The 18,806-nt window shown below is 40.3% G+C and overlaps 1 protein-coding gene across 3 annotated transcripts in view; it reads right to left on the reverse strand.

Annotated features, from left to right (window-relative positions):
- The window catches only part of PCCA (propionyl-CoA carboxylase subunit alpha), a 357,755-nt gene that overhangs the window by 66,098 nt on the left and 272,851 nt on the right, over positions 1-18,806 (reverse strand). For all 3 annotated transcript variants that reach the window (XR_006414646.1, XM_044429576.1, XM_044429577.1), the window contains exon 20: positions 12,347-12,445. Coding sequence is in view for 2 of the 3 variants with exons in the window: in XM_044429576.1 (XP_044285511.1) it covers positions 12,347-12,445 (99 nt within the window). In the remaining variant the exon portion in view is untranslated. The remainder of the gene's footprint in view (positions 1-12,346; positions 12,446-18,806) is intronic.

Raw genomic sequence — 18,806 nt, forward strand, 5'->3', positions numbered from 1 at the left:
GACAGTACCAAAAGGCAAAAAGATATGACGCCGGAAGATGAGCCCCTCAGGTCGGAAGGTGTCCAATACGCTACTGGGGAAGAGCGGAGGGCTAGTACTAGTAGCGCCAGAAAGAATGAAGCAACTGGGTCAAAGCCAAAAGGACACTCAGTTGCAGATGTATCTGGTGGTGAAAGGAAAGTCTGATGCTGCAAAGATCTATACTCCATAGGAACCTGGAATGTAAGATCCATGAATCAAGGCAAGCTGGATGCGGTCAAACAAGAGATGACAAGACTGAACATCGACATCTTAGGAATCAGCGAACTAAAATGGACAGGAATGGGTGCATTTAATTCAGAGGACCATCAGGTATACTACTGCGGGCAAGAATCCCTCAGAAAAAATGAAGTAGCCTTCATAGTCAATAAAAGAGTAGGAAAAGCAGTACTGGGATACAATCTCCAAAATGACAGAATGATCTCAGTTCGAATCCAAGGCAAACCATTCAACATCACAGTAGTCCAAGTCTATGCCCCAACCACTGGTGCTGAAGAGGCTGAAATTGACCAGTTCTATGAAGGCCTACAACACCTTCTAGAATTAACACCAAAAAATGTTAATGTTATCATCATGGGGGATTGGAATGCTAAAGTAGAAAGCCAAAAGATAACTGGAATAACAGGCAAGTTTGGCCTTGGAGTACAAAATGAAGCAGGGCACAGCCTGGTACAATTTTGTCAAGAGAATACGATGGTCATAGCAAACACTCTTTTCCAACAACCCAAGAGATGACTCTACACATGGTCATCACCAGACGGTCAACACAGAAATCAGACTGACTATGTGCTCTGCAGCCAAAGATGGAGAAGCTGTATACAGTCAGTAAAAACTAGACCAGGAGCTGACTGTGCCTCAGATCATGAGCTTCTCGTTGCAAAATTTAGGCTTAAACTGAAGAAAGTAGGGAAAAGCACTAGGCCACTCAGGTATGACCTAAATCACATTCCTGATGAATATACAGTAGAGGTGACAAATAGATTTAAGGAATTAGATCTGATAGACAGAGTGCCTGAAGAACTATGGACAGAGGTTCGCAACATTGTACAAGAGGTAGCAACTAAAACCATCCCAAAGAAAAAGAAATGCAAGAAAGCAAAATGGCTGTCCGAGGAAGCTTTACAAATAGCTGAGGAAAGAAGGGAAGCGAAAGGCAAGGGAGAAAGAGAAAGATACAAACAACTGAATGCAGAATTCCAGAGAATAGCTAGAAGAGATAAGAATGCCTTCTTAAATGAACAGTGCAAAGAAACAGAAGAAAACAATAGAATAGGGAGGACCAGAGATCTCTTCAAGCAAATTGGAGATATGAAGGGAACGTTTCATGCAAAGATGGGCATGATAAAGGACCAAAATGGCAGGGACCTAACAGAGGCAGAAGAGATTAAGAAGAGGTGGTAAGATTACACAGAGGAACTATACAAGAAAGAGCTTAACATTCCTGATAACCACAATGGGGTGGTCACTGACCTCAAGCCAGACATCCTGGAATGTGAAGTCAAATGGGCCTTAGGAAGTCTGAGCAACAACAAAGCTAGTGGAGGTGACAGTATTCCAGCTGACCTATTCAAAATCTTAAAAGATGATGTAGTAAAAGTGCCACACTCAATATGCCAGCAAATTTGGAAAACTCAACAGTGGCCACAGGATTCGAAAAGGTCAGTTTACATTTCCATCCCCAAGAAGCTCAATGCCAAAGAATGTTCAAACTACTGCACCATTGCACTCATTTCACATGCTAGCAAAGTCATGCTCAAAATCCTACAAGCTAGGCTCCAGCAGTATGTGGACCGAGAACTACCAGAAGTACAGGCAGGATTTCAAAGAGGGAGAGGAACTAGAGATCAAATTGCCAACATATGCTGGATCATGGAGAAAGCTAGGGAGTTCCAGAAAAACATCGACTTCTGCTTCACTGACTATGTTAAAGCCTTTGATTGTGTGGAACACAACAAATTGTGGCAAGTTCTTAAAGAGATGAGAGTACCAGACCATCTTATTTGTCTCTTGAGAAACCTATATGCAGGTCAAGAAGCAACAGTGAGAACTGGGCACAGAACCACTGATCGGTTCAAAATTGAGAAGGTGTTCGGCAAGATTGTATACTGTCACCCTGCCTATTTAACTTATATGCAGAGCACATCATGAGAAAGGCGGGGCTAGATGAATCACCAGTTGAGATCTGCGGGAGAGTCCCTTCTCCGGGAACCCTCCATGAAAGAAATTAGGAGAGTAAGTACCCGGAGGAGGGCTTTCTCTGCGGTGGCGCCCAACCTATGGAATTCACTCCCCAAAGAGGTCCGCCTGGCACCGTCGTTACTGGCTTTTCGGCGCCAGGTAAAGACCTTTTTATTTAAACATCATTTCAATTGTTAAAACATATGATCTGGCCTGGGCAACTTCTTCTTCCTTCTCTTTCTCCTCCTATATTTTTATTTTATACTGATAATTTTAATTTTGTATTTGTAAATCAATGTATTTTTTGTATTGTTATATTTAATGGTAATTTATTATGTACTATTGTATTTCAATGTATTTTATCATGTTGTAAGCCGCCCCGAGGTTTCGGCAAGGGGCGGCATAGAAATGTTATAATAATAATAATAATAATAATAATAATAATAATAATAATAATAATAAAGATTGCTGGGAGAAATATCAACAACCTCAGACATGCAGATGATACCACTCTCATGGCAGAAAGTGAAGAGGAACTAAAGAGCCTCTTGATGCGGGTGAAGGAGGAGAGCGCAAAAGTTGGCTTGAAACTCAACATTAAGAAAACTAAGATCATGGCATCTGGTCCTCTCACTTCCTGGCCAATAGATGGGGAAGAAATGGAGGTAGTGACAGATTCTATTTTCCTGCGCTCCAAGATCACCGCAGATGGGGACTGCAGCCAAGAAATTTAAAGACACTTGCTCCTGGGGAGGAAAGCTATGGCAAATCTAGACAGCATACTAAAAAACAAAGACATCACCCTGCCAACAAAAGTGCGTATAGTCAAGGCTATGGTTTTCCCAGTTGCAATGTATGGCTGTGAAAGTTGGACCATAAGGAAGGCTGAGCGCCGAAAATTGAGGCCTTTGAATTGTGGTGCTGGCGGAGACTCCTGCGAGTCACTTGGACAGCAAAGCGATCAAACCGGTCAGTCCTAGAGATGATCAACCCTAACTGCTCTTTAGAAGGCCAGATACTGAAGATGAAACTCAAATACTTCCACCTAATGCGAAGGAGGGACTCCCTTGAGAAAAGCCTAATGCTGGGAAGAATAGATGGCAAAAGAGGAAGGGGACAGCAGAGGATGAGGTGGCTAAATGGAGTCACTGAAGCAGTTGGTGTGACCTTGAGTGGACTCCGGGGGATGGTGGAGGACAGGAAGACCTGGAGGAAGGTTGTCCATGTGGTTCCGATGGGTCGGACATGACTTCGCAACTAACAACAACAACAAACAAAGATACTGACTGTTCATGGAAACTGATTCATATCTCCTTTCATTAATCAATGATCAAAGGAGCCAGAAATATTAAACATTCTAAAAACATTGTCAAAAAATCATAATTAAACAATTATTAATTGCCTACCTGGACTTGTTATTTACTCTCCACTGCCTCAGGATTCTGCAGTTTGTCTGCCTGAGCCATTACAAATACACAAACTGAGTTTGGCTAGAGTTTAGGAATAGGAGTGGGGAATCCCTGGTTCAATTCCCCTTTCAGCCATGAAGCTTTCTGAGTGACCTTGGGTCAGTCACTTGCTCTCATCCTAACCTACGAGGATCCTAACCTCATATCTCACAGGGTTGCAGTGAAGATGCATGAAAGAATGAACTATAAAAGTCACTGTGCATTCCTTGAAAGAAGGGAGGGAGGAGGAAAAAATAGCAATTCAGGAGATTCTCAGCCATACTTTCTCCAGAAGATAAATATCCTTATCAAGCTCACTTTGTAGCAAAGATGTAGAACTGTTTAAGTTCAAAACTAAGAAGCCTCGTCTTCCACAATAAACTATTGAGCACTAGTAGGAGAGACAAAATATATTAACAGTAAAATTGAACAAGGAAAGTTATGGAAGTTCTCCGCGAACTTCTGACATGTTATTTTGATGTTAGTTACTTCTAGTCCAAGAAATTTAAGGTGACATTTTAGCTTCACAATAATTCTGCAAACTATTGGCCATATGATGTGTGTTGTTGGTTCTAATTCCAAAGGGTAGCACCGGTCCCACAGGAAGTGTAGAGCACTGGAGAGCAGATAAGAAACAGTCTCAAGCTAAATGCTAAATGGCTGAATTCAATATGAAGGAAGAACCTTCACTGACAAAACTATCTAAATCTATCTTTAACCAAAATTGTGGTGGCTTTGGGTCCCCAGTAAAAGCTTAGCCTATATTTGGTTGTCCCATCCTTATTTACCAGAACCTTTTCTTTGGATGTCCTTGGACAACAGGGTGCAACCTGTTGTCAATAAGTACAAGTAAGCTATTACCTCTTTTTGCAATTTGAAACTAATCTATAACACCTGAGAGTTAGTGTGTGCCCACAGGAGTTTTCTAATTGTTGGCAATCAACCAGGAAGTGAATATTTTTGGATGCCCAATCCTCTGAAGCCAGTTAATCACAGTGGTTCCTGCTGTTTCTTTTCCTTTCCTCTTCAATCCAGTGAATTTCTTCAGCTCACCAGCACTGAAGCTTCTTTGTGGTTTAGCCTTCCAATCTCCTTCTCCACCATTTCCATAGTGCTACTCTTTCTTCCTTACTTGATAAATTTAATTTCTCTGATTTTCTCTTTTTCAGTGATAAGCCCATTAGAATTGGTATACAGATCCAAATGCTGAGTAGAGAATATTCCAATTGAGCCTTTCCCTCCATTCTTTCATGAATGAGCATGCACATGTGAGAACAAATAGCTGTGAAAAATACAATCCGTTTGTGGGGACTTTAGAGTGTTTGAGCTACTTTCCCCACTACTTTAGTAGCTATTCCTATTGCAGTAGGAGTACAGTGCATAAATCTACTGTGTGCACATCACATTGCTCATGAATACACATAAACTGTATAAGTGCATGAACTAGGAGACGCACCAACAGTGCCCATTCCTTGTCCAACTGGGAGGTTGGGCCTCATAATTTATTTAGGTTAGTGGTCAACAAGTGTAAATTAGAGCTCACATGCCCTGGCTGACTCTAGTCCTTACTTAGTCAGATGTTTTGGCCTACAGCTCCCATGATCCCTCACCATTGACTGAATTGGCCAGGTCAGATGGGAGATTCAAGTCAAAATATCTGCAGGGCCATAAATTGTGGCCAACCCAATCTAAAATGTTGTGAAAGAGGCCATCCATTACATAAAACTCTATGTTTATTGGGAACAAGTCCCCCTTTTAAATATTCTCTAGAACAGCATTTTATATAAAAGGTATGTACCTTTTCTTTTAAAAACTGTGGGATTTCCTCCCCCCCCCCCAACGAATGGGTCATTTAGTGGCACTCATCTCTGTATAGCAATAGGAAAACAAACTGAATGTGCCAAGTCTTGACATAGTTCAACAAAAATGATTAATGGAATGGAAAATATGGGAAATAAAATTTCATACAAAATTCCTTACGTTTACGTTTAGAAAGGAAACAGGATTATACACTTTCCCCCACACAATCAAGTTTTGGAAACTGCAAGGAAGAACAAAGTAGCAGCTGCCCACAATGAAGCAACTGTATGCCAAAACAAACAGGTACATACTATTTGATAAGCTGTCGAAATTGGTAACATGAAACAAAAGGATCTTTTTTTTTTTAATGGAATGCTGCTCACTCTCATTGGAGACTTGTCTTTTCATGTGATCTTTAAGAACGATCCCAACAATGTATGTCTAATTAGACAAGTGTGTGAACTGAGTAAGCATGTGCTTGCGGGTGCAAACAATTGCACATGTACATGTATAGGTATCAGGGAGACAGGCAGTGTGTGAGGAAGTGTGCTGCCATGCCCTTGTCCCTGTGCCTGAGAGAAAGAGAGGCACACTGCATAAAATGCTTGTGACACTGCATGTGAGGCAGGCCCAATTATGTTGCAATACTAGACACAAGACTATTTTAAGAGCAGAATTATATATAAAATCACTAGAATAATTTTTTGGTATATAAGAGACATATTTAACACCGAAGTCTTCAAATCTAAGGGTAGAAAATCATATACATCTTCACTTATGCAGATAGTCTCCATTGAGGCAAGCAGTTTCACTGATACCAGTAGAGTTTTCATCTACCAAGTCCTATTACAAGTGTAATGAAATGAAGGTTCAGAGTGCAAATTGACTCCACATCCTGTCAGTCTAAAAACTACAAAACCCAGGATAAAATAAGAATCTTTAAGCAAACATTGGTGCAATACCCAATTTTGTTATTTTTGTTTATGCAACACAATCTGCCCTTCTCCGGCATTCATAAAATACTTTCCTAAAGTCCAGTAAAGAGCATAAATAATTGACACTGAATTTGGCCATGTTATTAGAGATAAACCTACACATCACTTTAAATACATATGAAAAATGTGCTATAAAAAGAGCATGCTGGATCAGACCAAGTGAAAGAGGCATGAAAGTGGCAAATATGCTTCCGTATGCAAGAGTAAACTGATGCATGTTAGGGATGCATAAGAATTTTGTTTCAGCTCATTTTGATCAGAGTGTACCAAAATTCTTAGATCTCCCTATTCAGGGTGATTTGAAGCTAAAAGAAAAAAAAGTGTTGGAAAAACCAAAACTAACAGATTTGTTCATCCAGGACAAGCACTTCTGAGTGCTTTGCTCTTAAAACTCTTTGTTTGAATCTCTGTGTATTCTGCCAAGTTTATGGGATTATTTGCCACCTTCAGTTGTTGGTAGGCTTTTCATTATTATTTTTTTAGCTATATGGCAGGCAGGTATATCACCATCCCTCCATGTTGGGAATAGCTGTACCTAATTAGAATTTGATTGGTGCAAGAAAGGTGAGAATTTTGTTGCAATTAAAATTTTATCAAAATTCACAATGTTTCTAACTGAGACAAAAAGAACTTGAAAATAAAACAATTTGAATGTATGAAATTCATATATTTGCCCATCCCTGCTGCATATCATAGGGATAAATCCTAACTTCACATAATGTACTGGTGAAGTCTAAGTTAGAAGTGACTGAACAGGAAAGGGATGTTAAGACTGTAGTGGATAGCTCAATTGGCACTTCAACCCAGTGTTCAGACTAGGGGAATCGGATGTTTAAAAAAAATCTCCAAAAGAAGATTATGCATCCTTATAATATTAAAAACTAGGGTTACCCAGCAAAGCAAAATGATGCCCAGAGGGCAGGGCAGGGAGAAGATTTGTGACAGATAAAAGCATACAGTACTTTTTACAGTGTGCATTTAATTATAGAACTTGCTGCTAAAGCATGCAGTGATGGCCACCAACTTGGATGGTTTAAAAAGCATATTTAATAAATTAATGGAAGATAAGCAATCAATGGCCATTAACTGAAATAGCTAGATAATGTCCAGTATCATGGGCAGTAGGCTTCTGAGTATCAGTTGCTAGGAAAGATGCGAAGGGTGGTACCTATGTCCTCCCTGAGATGTACCATAGGTGTGGATTCTTAACATAAACAGAGGTATGCTAGATGTGAACAAAACCTATCTAGTCCAGCGTTCTGTTTCCATGGAGACCAACCAGATGCCCATCTGTACATTTCAGAGCTTGTGTGATGTTGCGGCTAGATTATTGGGCTTCTGTATTTCCAGGCTCTGAGATGCAGCAACACCCTGACAAGGGCTCGTGCCATCCCACAAATACCTGAAGATCTCATCTTCCCCTCAGCGTCAGATGCTCACAGCTTCTCTGGTCCTCCAGCCACACAGGAGTCTGTGACTACAGAAATAACTATGAGTTCTTCAAGGGCAAAAATACAATCTGCTAGGAACTGAGCAGCTGGAAGCTCTGAGCTTGCCAGCCTTCTCATCACCACATCTGCCTGCGTTGCCTTGCTGGGACAACTGCTTTTCCTGTGGGGAAATATGCCAGTGAGTATGCCCAGCAGTATGCTTTCCAAGTGCCCAGCAACCTGCAGTGACCTTAGTCTTCTGGACCTAATAATGTTTTCCCTGTTTTCTGAATGTGACTCTGCTTGCCTGCATTTGACCCCTTTTCTACCTCACACTAATCATCTGTGAATGGCTGGAGGGGAAGAGTTATGGCTCTGTGACAGGCGTGTTTACAGAAAGTTCCAGATCCCGTCCCTGCAATTACCAGTTCAGACATGAAAGAATCCTGCTAAAAACTTGGAATGTGTCAGGTCTGGAAGGTAGGTGGCAGGTTCTTACAGATGGAGCAACAGAATCAGGGACAGTGGAGCTGGATGGAGCTCTTGGCATGTTGCAGTACAGCCAGAGGCAAAGGCAAAGTCAGGAACAAGAAAGGGTCAGATACTCAGTAAGTCCTGACAGGTACAGAGGTAAAGGCAAACCAAGGGCAGACAAGGGCAGGGCAGATCCAGCAAAGCATGGCAGTCAAGAACAAGGAAGCATCATATATCAACAAGGCAAGGCAAATCCAGAAGCAAAGGAAGTGACTCAGGAAAGGGTCAGATATCCAGCAAGCACAGCAAAGCCAGAGGTCAAAGCACAGATCAGGTACATGGCAAAGCAGGGACAGACCAGAAGCAGCAGCAGAGGCAAGAGCAGACTTGAGTTGAGGCACAGTTGAGGACAAGGCAAGACTGAAAGTAGGATCAGAAACACCGGCCACCACCAAGAACCACATTGCTCTAGCAAAGCTGAGCAGCACAGAGAAGCTTTTTATAGAGCCTTCCAGAGCTCCCAACTGCATCACATGATCACACAGTTTCCAGCCTTGCAAATAACTACTGCTGATCCTAGCCCTACGAGCACTTGCACAATTAACCATGCTGGTGGAGGTGTGTCATTCTTGCCAAACTTGACAGAGGGTCACTGGCAGTTGTATCAGTGGTACTGGACTAGATCAGGGGTCCTCAAACTTTTTAACCAGGGGGCCAGTTGAAAGGTGCCGGTGCTGGGCGCAGGCCAGAGAGGTGGTGCCGGTGGTGTGCACGGGCCAGCATGGGGGTGGGGGTGGTGTGTGCAGGCATGCACACGCGCTGAGGTAGGGCGGGGTGTGCGGCGAGGGGAGGCGAGAGTGGGCGGGCACATGCCGTGAGGTGGGCTCCCGAGGCAGTGGCTCACCCACTTGGAGATCGTTTTGTCCAAGTGAGCAAACTGCTGCCTCCCCGCATGCAGGGGGAGGTGGGCAGGTGAGGGCGGGTGTGTGCAGCTGGTCCAAATGGGCATGGCGGGGTGGATAAATGGGCATGGCGGGCCAAATCCGGCCCCCGGGCCATAGTTTGAGGACCCATGGACTAGATGGACCCATGGTTTCATTCAATATAAAGCAGTTTCTTGTGTTTCCATGACATACACACACTCTTACTCCAGGGCTGCAAGCCAAGCTAAGATATGGTCTAGGAGTAGTAAAATTCCCTTAGCCATGAAGTTTGCTGAGTGACCCTGGTGCAGCCACTATCACCCTAAGTTATCTCACAGAGTTGTTATGAGGATAAAATATTGAAGAAAATATGTCACCCTAAGCTCCTATAATAAATAACAAATGCATACAGTGTTTGGCAATGTCAAGAGATCACAGGGTAAAGTTTGAGATTAACAGAACATATTAAACACTAGTGAAATGAACTTCAGAAAATAAGCTTTTTTCAGATGTTACATTTTTGAAGAATGCAGCAAAGCATAGAGACACGATATAAGGCTTAACTATATTACATTAACAAATAAAAATAAATAAATAAAGCAGTCTATCAATGAGTATTTCAATTTGTCATCAACTAGGAAGCAGTACTCTTGATGGGAGAGAAAGAGGAGAGTGCAAAAGTTGGCTTGAAACTCAACATTAAGAAAATTAAGATCATGGCATCCAGTCCTATCACTTCCTGGCAATTAGATGGGGAAGAAATGGAGGTAGTGAAAGATTTTATTTTCCTGGGCTCCAAGATCACTGCAGACAGTGACTGCAGCCAAGAAATTTAAAGACGCTTGCTCCTGGGGAGGAAAGCTATGACAAATCTAGACAGCATACTAAAAAGCAGAGACATCACCCTGACAACAAAAGTGCGTATAGTCAAGGCTATGGTTTTCCCAGTTGCAATGTATGGCTGTGAAAGTTGGACCATAAGGAAGGCTGAGCGCTGAAGAATTGAGGCCTTTGAATTGTGGTGCTGGAGAGGACTCCTGCGAGTCCCTTGGACTGCAAAGAGAGCAAACCTGTCAATCATAAAGGAAATCAACCCTGACTGTTCTTTAGAAGGCCAGACACTGAAGATGAAACTCAAATACTTTGGCCACCTAGTGAGAAGAAACAACTCACCGGAGAAGACCCTAATGCTGGGAATGATTAACGGCAAAAGGAGAAGGGGAGGGCAGAGGATGAAGTGGCTAGATGGAGTCACTGGGGCAGTGGGTGTGAGCTGGGATGGACTCCAAGGGATGGTGGAGGACAGGAGAACCTGGAGGAATTTTGTCCATGGGGTCGTGATGGGTCGGGCACAGCTTTGTGACTGAACAACAAGGCAGCAATACATCAGCCTGGTTATTAAGTAGCTTGTGGAAAAGCAATGCCCAGATGTGATCAAATTTTGCAGCTGAAGCAATTTATACTGAGAATAGAAACAAAGCAAACATTGTTTCAGGGTTGTGAGTTAAGAGTTGATGTGTGCCCCAAGCCCCCATTAAAAAGATATTCTGAGAGCACTGGGCCTAGCTGCCATATTACTTTCCCAAAATTGATGTAGCATCACTCTGGGACATTGCTGGAAATTAAAGATTTTGCCACCCATTAATTCTGGTAGCCGTGGCTGGAGAACTGCTACCCACAAGGGTTAGCTCAGAGGGCCCACTGGATATCACTGGGTCTATGGCCGTCTCAAAACTGCAGCTAACCCAGAAGTCCAAGGTTTGTCATTTAGATTCTGAAGAGAACTTTAGCTTGCTCCTCAGTGGATGGAAAGGATGTGGTCATAAGTAGCCCAGGGAATTGGGCATCTGTGCACTTCTTCAATATCCCCAGCCAGCTCTTCCTCTCCACTTGGTCAAGTCAGTCAGGTGCTGGAACTCAGCACTTGACTGGGGAAATAGGAAGAGATGGACAGCAGTGCAGAAATGTGCATGGAGCCTTTGACTCCATATACAATCACTCACAAGGTAGGTTTTTATAGAGTTCTGTGGTATGTAATCAAAACATCTATAAAAGCAAAAATTAAAAAAGCAATGACAGCAAGCACAACTGGGAAGAACAAAATAAAATGGTACGTTTTCAGAGCCTTCTTAGAAGATGCAGTATGGGACTGACAAATCTTCCCTCCATGGAAATTTGGTAGTTGGAAACTTAGCTAATTGTGCATTAATCTGGCAGCTATTTTATGCACTGTATTTAATGACAAAGTGAGTGAGAAACAGGCCATTGGAGTGCATTGGCCAATTCAAAACAGTGGCTCAGAAATCTGCTTACATAAGAATTTAAATTTATAAAGGCTCAGAGTTATAAAGGCTATATAAATTTATAAAGGCCCATTCCAACCTAACACTGCATCCAGATTTTCAGGGCCTGGGCACATCAGAGCATTGAGATTAAAAGAGTGATTGGACTTTACTGGTATACTGACAATACCTTATTCACAACCACTTCCAGAAGCCTATTTTACATCTGTAGCATGGGGTGCTGCCAGTGGAAGCTGGTGATGCCAATTTCAGAGGAGTGGTCTTTCCACTCTCCGTTTTAGTCTAAATTTTTACAAAGAGCTATCTGTGGTGTTGAGAAAATTTGGAGTTAGTTCCGCAACACGGATATTTGCCTGTAAGTTCAGACTAATATTTTGAATGGAGTATCAATCCAACATTAGATCCATCTGCCTCTACTGAGTACCACACAGGCCAGCTCAGACAGAGTAGAGCAATTATCTACAAAGCAGGATTCGCTTATTCACAAACCTGCCAGGGGATGTAAAATGATGTCATGGCCAATGCTGCAGTGAGACCAGGATAACTCTACCTCATCTTCTACACAGTGATGAAGGTCCTATGATTCTGGGGCCTTTGATCCCAGCAAATGTGCTCAAACTAGGTGGAAACAATGCAAGCTTGCCTCCACTGCATTCAAAACAAATTAAGCAGGTGCAAATATAGTCTCAACAGCAGCCAGCTTTTCAGAGTTATAAAACTATAAAACATAAAATGCAGTAGCAAAAGGATGTTTACCTGTATGGTTCTCTTAATACCATCCACATTAACAGACAATAGGGCTGAAGCCAAGTTCCAGTCACTAGTCACACTAAGTTTTATCCCATCGATGTTCACCTGTTGTGACACCAAAGAAAACCGTTATAACGTCTGACGAAAAACAGATCTCAAGTTCATTCCTGCATACAAAGGAGCAGCCATATTAAAACAGATGGCTCCCAAGCAACCTGTCATGTTTATGGCTTCTGCCACGAAAGACAAGGTCTCACAACAGAGTCTTCGTAGCATCTCTGGGGAAGAGGTGAAGGACCTGTGAACAGCTGCCTGCAGAGGGCTTTAAGTAATTTCTGCAAAGTAGCAAACAACTATCTAACTTTTATACTATACCTGGACATGCTACATTTACTGTAATTAGACAAGCAATTCTTATGAATTCCAGTGACACTTACCAACCCACATAACAGGCCTTGCATATAATATATGCTCTCCAAGGACCAAAGAAGAACTTTTCCAAATGATTTAATGAAGGGCTTTTACATTGTTTTCCTAATTAATATATGCCAGTAATTAATTTCAAAGTCCAGCCAAACTTTCCTCCTGTCATATTCTTCCACTAGTAACTGATAATCAGAAGAATCTAATTTTTCACATATATCATTTTATATTAAAGAACAGAGGAAAAATGTATTCTTTTATTAACTGAATGATTGGCTTCTTTGGTGATATGAAAAGAAACATTACATAGGATATAAATTGCCAGTGATAAAAATACTCTGCCACCACTCTAGTGTTATGTTCATAGAAACCGGAAGTACTACAGTTAGAAAAAAAAGTCACAGAAACATTGGATCACAAACTTAAAATATCCTCCCACTCAAATGACATGTTTGAACAAGGTAAATTTAATACTGCACAGTAGGCAATTGATAAACATCAGGGCCCTGCTTCTGATTTCTTTTGCTTTCTTTATTGTAAAATAAAACAAAATGAGAATTCTAAATTTTAAAAGATTCCAAATTTATTTTTGACCAACTATCCACATATGGAGCACTCCAATCCCTCTTAATTTCCCTCTATAATCCAGAAATAAACTTACCAAACTTTTGTTACCAAAGCATGTATCTCACACCAACTTTTTCATGATAAGAACTTACAACATTTAGCATTTAATTCCTATACATCAGTTCAGGGGCTTAGCAGTGTCACATGGAGGCTGATTATTAACAATTACAGCAAAAGGAGAAAAACACTCTTATCTAAAGCCAAGTTTAGTGGTTAAGAGCATGGGACTGGGACTCAGACGATCTGGGTTCTAGTCCCCACTCAGCCATGGAACCAACTGGGTGACTTTGGGCCAGTCACAGACTCTCAGCCCAATCTACCTCACAGGGTTGCTGTTGTGGGGATAAGATGGCGGAGGAGAAGTAAGCTGCCTTGAGCCCTTTGTAGGAAAAAGGCAAGATATAAATTGAAAAACAAACAAAAACAAACAAAGTACCTTTCCGACTGTATGCAATATTTTACGTGCCCAATTACAAGCCAAGGCTGAACTCTGAATTATGTTTAGATTTAGATTAAAATTTTGTTTTATCTTTTTTCACATATTGCATGGCAAGAGTCTCCAGCTCAGCACCTCCAATGGCACCAATGAAGTATCCTTCAACATCTGAACATTTTAATATTTTAAATTGGTCTCTTATAGTTATTTATGTTTATTTACATGCAACAAGAATGTATTTGAAAAAAAGATTAAGTATATTATACCATCAACAAATTACCTGAAATGTCCAATCCCTTATTAAAGAGATGTTGCCCTGTCCACTAGGCATGAAATCTCTGGTTCTTGCTACATAAAACACAGCTTTAAGATTCACAGGCACAACAGCATTCTCAAATTTACACATGTGTCCACGGTTATAGAATGGTTGGAGACCTCTGTTCTGCCCTTTATGATAATTCATCTTGACCCATTGCGAGCAGACAGACAAGGGCTACTAGCAAAAGCCAAATGCAGGTGTGCATCCTTCCTCCCTCCCGTTTCTGCTTAGAATTCTCACACATCTGCCATACATTTTCTCTAGGATACTACATTGTTAGGGGTTCCAGCAATCCAATTCACTCTCCTTGCTGTCTAGTCTTCCAGCTGATGCTCGTCCTTCTGCAGTTTTCGGTGAGTACTGAACAAATTCAGTACTCATAAGCAGTTTCTAATAGGATATTGTCCCTTTGAGGGTGAGTTTAGATTTCGGGGGGCTTTTAAAGACTATATATCTCATATTATTACAATATGTGGTTATTCTGGAACATATTTAAACAACTGAATTGGTTTTTTTATGATTAGTTTTTACTGTTGCTACAATAATCAATTCATGTAACTTAAACCACTGAAAAAGTTCTTGATCTATTGATATCCAAAGTATATATTTCTTCAGAAATATAAGAGGTTCACAATGAGTTTTAAGTTAGGTGTATGCTGCCAATTTTCTCTCAATCATATTATGTTAATTTATACATTTCTGCCATATTTCAGGACCTCACTAACAATTCCTTTTATAAAAATGACTAGGAATTCCTTTATCTCTTTGCAATTAAGATCTTGGATACAGCTAGGTTGTTGTTTTTTTGTTTTTGTTTTTGTACTAATATAAATCTTAGAGTTCCCCTTCACAGACTGGTGGTTCCCTCTTGTTTTCCAGAGGCCTCATTTTGCTCCGTCAGCACAATGATCTAAAATACTAAATATAAGTAATAAAATATTGAAATAAATTTCATGTAGCAATTAGATTAGGCATTTCAACTGTGAGACATCAGATCTCAAGCATAAGAACATAAGAACAAATTCTTACTTTTTATTTACTGAATCTATGGATCATGATATTGGCCCGAAGTCCATGCAGCAAGCTCAGTCTAATTCCAGTTTTAACATTGCATTTGGTCAACTTATGTAGCAATATTCATGTTATTCATATATATTGTTTATCATGAAATATGATTATGATGAGAGAACCAGTGTGGTGTAGTGGTTAAGAGCATGGGACTGGGACTCAGATGATCTGGGTTCTAGTCCCCGCTCAGCCATGGAGCCAACTGGGTGACTTTGGGTCAGTCATAGACTCTCAGCCCAACCTACTTCACAGGGTTGTTGTTGTGGGGATAAGATGGAGGAGGAGAATGATGTAAGCTGCCTTGAGCCCTTTGTAGGAAAAAGGCAAGATATAAATCGAACAATAAAATAAAATAAAAATAATGTGCATCATGCCTTACTTTCATTCCGGGAGAAGCAGAAATGTTAGGAAATAAAGGTCTGAAGCAGTACCTGCTGTGTTAAACAAGAATAGACTGGCAAGGAAACGAAAAAGGAAGAAAAGATGGCAAGTTGAGCCAGTCAAGCTAGAAGTGATAAAGTGTGTATGAAGCAAATATTGATATAAAACTTAGATACAATGGTAAATACACTATTTACTTTTTCTTTCTTTCTTTTCAATTTATATCCTGCCTTTTTCCTACAAAGGGCTCGAGGCAGCTTACATCATTCTCCTCCATCTTATCCCCGCAACAACAACCCTGTGAGGTAGGTTGGGCCTAGAATCTGTGACTGGCCCAAAGTCACCCAGTTGGCTTCACGGACGAGCAGGGACTAGAACCCAGATCGCCTGAGTCCCAGTCCCATGATCTTAACCACTGCACCACACTGGCTCTACTTTCATTTGTTGACCATAAAATGGTACCACTTTCATGCAAAAGGTCACATATTTATCTCTTGCAGATAAAATGTAAGGTCAGCTTCAAATAGCTTTGAAGTGATTATTGGTACATCTTCAAAAGGAAGTTCAAGTACATAGCATTTCAATTTCATTAAAATACTTTTTTTGTGTGTGCAAACTTTCCTTTTGTTCTTATTTTCACTTACTTCTTAAAAAAAAAAACCCAAGGGAGAGACCCATTACATAGCCTAAGGAAAGCTCAGTTGCCTATTTATAGATCTTGCCCTTTTTTAACAAACCAGATCAGGCATTTTATTCAGTATATGACTGCAGGAGAGAAACTCATTTGCCCCCAGTGTCATTGATGCAGCTTTTTACCTGCTATGAAGGAAACCAGAAGATTATTTTCAATTGCTGAGCTTCTGCTTCAAATTTACTTTATTTAGTTGTATCCTACATCGTTTTCAGTTTTTTTAAATCTCTGAATATTTACGGGCAGCCAATTATGCGAGATCTGCTTTGTCCATATTCACATATACTATGACAGCTACTTTGTGTAACATAGATATGTTTATTTTATACATGTATTTATAGGCCACCTATAACTGCTGAGGTCTTCCTAGGCAGATACATGCAAATAATCTGCAGAGATTCTGCAAAAGTATTTCCAAATGTGGGAAAACAAGGGAAACATTATCTTTTCTACACAGCCAAACTGGAATCCAATTACAAACATTTCACCTTTGGAAACCAAAACTGCATTTTAACATAGACTGGAAGTTGCAGGTAGTCATGCTGGTCTATTAGGAAAAAAACACAGAAGTAGCAGCAGCAGCATAACTTTATTCAGGCCAAGTAAAACATCAAAATGTAGCAAGTCAGCTTGCTCAGTATTTTGTGACAACTGGTGCAAATAAAGGTATTAACTTACTGCTACTTTTGATTGTATAATTTTCTATTTTGCCTAATGTAAACTGTAACTAGCCTTTGGATTTTAGCAAACTGAAAACACACTGGGGAGATGGAATAGCATGTCCAATGCCAATGCTCCTATTTTACTTCACATCTGACTATATACCCTGAGAATTAGGTTCACCATCTTGATTTTAAGATGAATAATACAATTATTCTAGGGGTATTCTAACAAACTGTTTACACAATATTATTTTTATTTATAATTCAACTTTGGGACACCAAGTTTTGCCAAGCCTTCTTGAGAAGAGTGCTATATCAATAAAGGGCCAAATGAATCATGATATTATGAGATCTGTGATAGTATCTCCTTAAAAGGTTCCCCCCCCCCCCAAGAAAAACAGAGCTATGAGCTTTTGGTGGCAGTGGTGAAATTTGACCAGGATGTCAGCATTGTGACATTTGTCCAATTTACAGTGCCCTCGCTCAACATTTATTTACTTCAGAGGGAAAAATAACAGTTCTGGAAAGCAGGATGGATTGTATAAGACTGTATTGAGAATGGTTTGCTCTCATATGTTGAAGGATGTATAAAATATAGATCTATAGATTTTAAGGCCTGAAAGGAAGAACACAGTAATTTTTGAATATTTTATTTAGAGTGTAAAAGTTCATGGTAATTATTACCTTACTAACCAAAATATTATGAATGTTTTCGGTTGAAAAACGGTCTTTAAACAGGTGTCAACTGTACTTTTGTAGTAAGTAATATCAGAATCACATCATCAAGGTTCTCCCAGTTAGGAAACTGTACATGTTTAATGGCAAAGGAAGTAGGTAATCCCACTCTGATGCCAAATCTTCCAGGGTGTGTACACCTTTTCCTCTGCATTTACGTAAGTTGGAAAACTAAATGTTCCAAAGAGATTATGGAAATGTTTTCACATTAGCTTTTTATCTGCCACTAATATAATTACATATAATGAAGGTTAAAACACATCAAAGTACCTAGCATGAACCAATGTGGGAAAATTATTTCATGAAAAGAATCATTGCTGAATGGTTTTATCTGATATGAAAAGGCAAACCATCAGTGGCAAATAACTAAAATCTAGTTAGTCTTTCATTGTTGAAGACATGAAAGGAGAGGACTAAGGGTCATTTATTCATTACCAACTCTCCCTACATCCACAGTGTATTACTGGAGAGAGAGAGAGAAAAGGAGGAATAAGGAATGTAAATAGAGAGGAATAAAGAATATAAATAAAGCATTCTGCATTGAGGTGCAAAAACAAACTGAGTACAACCTGTGTAACACATAATGAAAATCCAGAGTACAGAGTGAGTAAGACTGTCTTTGAATTTTGGGTTGTTGAATTGTGGGTTGCCATTACATGCAAACCCTGCACTATGATTTATCTATAGTGGGTGAAACACAAAGAACCCTGAGTTCACAACACTACAACAAACCTGAGTTCTCTGTGGGTTCAAGACAACAACATATTCCATCAATAACCCATTTTCAACGAAATACGTACTCTTGACTGAGCAATATCATTCTGTGTGATCCCAGACAATGAGAACCTATGATTCAACAGCAACCCATGATTCAGTACCCCAAACTCAAGCAATACTCTGTGTTGTCATTACATGTGAACAAGGCCATTAACCGAATAGTATCAACCCAGCCTCAATCTTGATTGACACCAGTATAAGATATCTCACATTCCTCTGTCTTAAGCATACAATTTAGATGGCAAAGAAAAACAGTGACTAAGGAGATGAGGCAAACAAGCTTCAAATATGGTACAACATTAGCTACCAATCTAATATGTGGCATTATACCAGCCACAAAGGCTGTA

The sequence above is a fragment of the Varanus komodoensis genome, unplaced genomic scaffold (genome assembly GCF_004798865.1).
Source record: "Varanus komodoensis strain SLA01 unplaced genomic scaffold, ASM479886v1 scaffold2, whole genome shotgun sequence".
Classification (NCBI taxonomy): domain Eukaryota; kingdom Metazoa; phylum Chordata; class Lepidosauria; order Squamata; family Varanidae; genus Varanus; species Varanus komodoensis.